General features: G+C 34.9%; 1 protein-coding gene across 4 annotated transcripts in view; it reads right to left on the bottom strand.

Moving 5' to 3' along the window:
• Arhgap6 (Rho GTPase activating protein 6) overlaps positions 1 to 3,104 on the bottom strand; it is a 563,361-nt gene that overhangs the window by 63,275 nt on the left and 496,982 nt on the right. For all 4 annotated transcript variants that reach the window (XM_008852904.3, XM_008852905.2, XM_029555998.1 and 1 more), the window contains exon 3: positions 1,292 to 1,363. In XM_008852904.3, the coding sequence (XP_008851126.1) occupies positions 1,292 to 1,363 (72 nt within the window). The remainder of the gene's footprint in view (positions 1 to 1,291; positions 1,364 to 3,104) is intronic.

Raw genomic sequence — 3,104 nt, 5'->3', positions numbered from 1 at the left:
GAACCTAAAAATTTATACCCTATTTTGAAAGAGATGCATCTTTGCTCTGGAAATTGTTATTGAATATGTCAATTCTGTTGTAATGAAATGCTTCTAATTATGTGGTTATTAAATAAATAATTAAAAACCTGAAAAAATGAGCTGTCATATAATCCGGTGTTATTCTCATGGGTTAACTTTCAATACCATTCCTTTATATTTTCCGTATTTTATTAACTATGTGTCATGGAGAATTTCTTTTCTGGTCCTCTCTCTTTGGTGCTCTGTAGGCCTTTTGTACCAGGATGGGAATCTTTTTTCTCTAGGTTTGGCAAATTTTCTTCTATGATTTTGTTGAACATATTTTCTATGCCTTCACTACAGTATTCTTCTCCTTCTATGCCCATCAATAGAAGTTTAGGGATTTTCTGGGTGTTCCAAAATTCTCCTGTGTTCCTTTCACATATTACAAAAACCTCATTGACCTTTACTGAGTGATCCAATTCTTCTACTTTGTCTTCCATCTTTAATTCACTCTTTTCAACACAATCCATTCTGTTGGGAGGAGGAAAGAGGGACGTAGGGGTGAATCTGAGAGGTGGGGAATGGGTCTGAATATGATCAAAATTCCCCATACAAAATACTCAAAGAATCAGTAAAAATATTATTTTTTTAAATGGGTCTATGCTAATGGGGTCCAGGTTCCATTTACAACTAAAAAGCACAAGTTCAAAATGACCACATATGTCTCTGAAAGAGTGGCTGAAGCACTGTTTTCCTAAACAGTCATAGAAATGGACACAAATCACTATGATGAAAATCAGTAATTGCCAAAACTTATGGAGCACCAACCAAGCATTCTGTACTCTAACATAAAAATGCTGTGGCTGGCTCATCTTCAGTGAATCATGAGGTGGAGACTGCTTCTTTCTTGCAGTGGTAGTAGGCAAATCCAAACCTTTTCTCATTCAACTAGGCCTGCCTAATTGTCTAGATTTGCCAGACAGCTGGTTAGTGTTAGGCATGCTATCCAAGGCTACTCAACCCAGGTCCTCTTAACACATAGCTGATTGGACAGAATAATTGGAACCACACACTTGGCTGTAGTTACAGTGCTAAAACCAGCTGAATTAATCAGTTCAGCACTGGGATATTCAAACACAGAAAAATAGATCCAAACATCTCTTAATCACAAAACTGTAGCTTTCATAATAGAAATGAACCACATAAATCTATGCAATTCAAAAACTCCAACCAAATCCAACCATTATGCTCTATGGAAGATACATTTGCTTTAGTTATTGTCTCTTACCTCTGTCTTTATTTTTCTCCTTTCCTAGTGAATCCAGTTTCTTTCGCAAAGATTTCTTTCTCTTTTGTCCATCTGTAAGCATTAAAAGAACGATAGGTTATAGAAACAGGCATACAAATGATATTTCATACTATGAACTATTATATTTTGGCAAAAGCATGATTCTTTCCTCACTCACAATTTGATATTTTAAACAGAGAATCAGCTCTGAGGATACCTAAAAACTCTTGACTTGGTTAGCACATGTAACTGGAATTAGAATGTGCTCTTAAATGTTATTTCATTCATGAGAAGAATGAAACGTCCGTATTTTAGATGTAATTTAGCTTTGACATTTAGATGTGTTTATTTTCACTATTACATAAGTCTTTCATATTCTCCAAGGTTATGTAGGACACTGTCCATCTTGTCCCAAATCTCTATAACAGAGTCAACAATCCACATACAGCTTTGACATTAATGAGCTACTATAGTGTAATTGGATAAGGAAATGGATTTGATGGGCCACAGAATTCAGGCCTTACTCTTGCAGCACCATTTACAACCTGTGTGACTTTGGACAAGTCTGTTTCACTACCTAAAAACAAAATTCCATGGATTTGTTGTGAGAATTAAATGAAAAAATAATACTTAATGTGGGCGCCTAATGCATGTCCATAAATTCAATTCTACATTCTTAGTGGGGTTTGCATCCTATTCTATAGCATGGTTCTACCATAACTTAATTATTCTCCTGCTGCTGAATGTTAAAGTTGTTTGTAACGTTTCATTATAAGTGGGGGATATTTCTTTTCAGCCTCTGATACTTCTAACAAATGTACTTAATATTCTGAGGAACTCACCAAATAGCAAAGATATCACTCTTATCGATGGGCAGCGGCAGTGAAATTCCTGGGATGTCATAAAATATTGGAATTCATCATTGTGAGAATATATTTGGGGATTATGCAGCTATCAGCTTAGAATGTGGGAAGTGGGAATCAGGAATACACACTGTGATCAAATAAATAGCGATGATGTAGGTCATACCATAAGGAAACTGTTTAAAAAGCAGACTAAGAATTATCTTATAGGACACAGTAAAAAAATGTAGTAAAAAATATAACACCCAATAAAATTTACAAAATAAGACTCTGATAGCAGGAAATGACAGAGTTAGCACTCTGTAAATGTAATGAGCATTCCTTGGACCCTTGGGGACTGCAGATGTTCTCAATCCCTCCTGCTCTTGAACTTTTAGAGGTGAAAGAACATTGCAATATATTTAACAATACATTTAAGCCCTCTTCACTTTCAAAACTCCAAAAATGATTTTCTTTCCACAAAATGAAAATAGTTGGACTTTTCACCCTTTTAGTCATGAGATTTGTATAAGGGGAAAAACATATAAATCAGTTGTACAGTGGCCAAGAGCCATTGATCTCTTTCATCGCTGATGTATTCATATGATAAACATCTAAGAGTTGATCTAGGTTCTAGGGACTGTTGTGGCTTATATATACACAGATGACAAAGCGCACTAACTACACAAGATTCTAATCTGTTCTTCAAAGACGACTGATGACACTTTTATTTTGTAAAGATTTATTCACTGCTAGTTCACATCACTATATATGTTCGTCAGTAGTTAAATTTCACTTTAAATTATTCTAATTCTTTAATTTACATACTTGACTGAATTGAGTAACTAAACCATATATCTTATTAAATCCTAAGAGATTTTTTTTTTTTTTTTTTTTTTTCTCCGGGGTGGAACTCACAGGCTCAACCACTTTTGGCGAACTATCTTTACTGGGCACGTCATCCTTTATCC

Source organism: Nannospalax galili, unplaced genomic scaffold (genome assembly GCF_000622305.1).
Source record: "Nannospalax galili isolate Female #2095 unplaced genomic scaffold, S.galili_v1.0 scaffold606, whole genome shotgun sequence".
Lineage (NCBI taxonomy): Eukaryota > Metazoa > Chordata > Mammalia > Rodentia > Spalacidae > Nannospalax > Nannospalax galili.
Note: the sequence above shows the minus strand (reverse complement) of the source record. Positions and strands in the feature narration are given on the sequence as shown.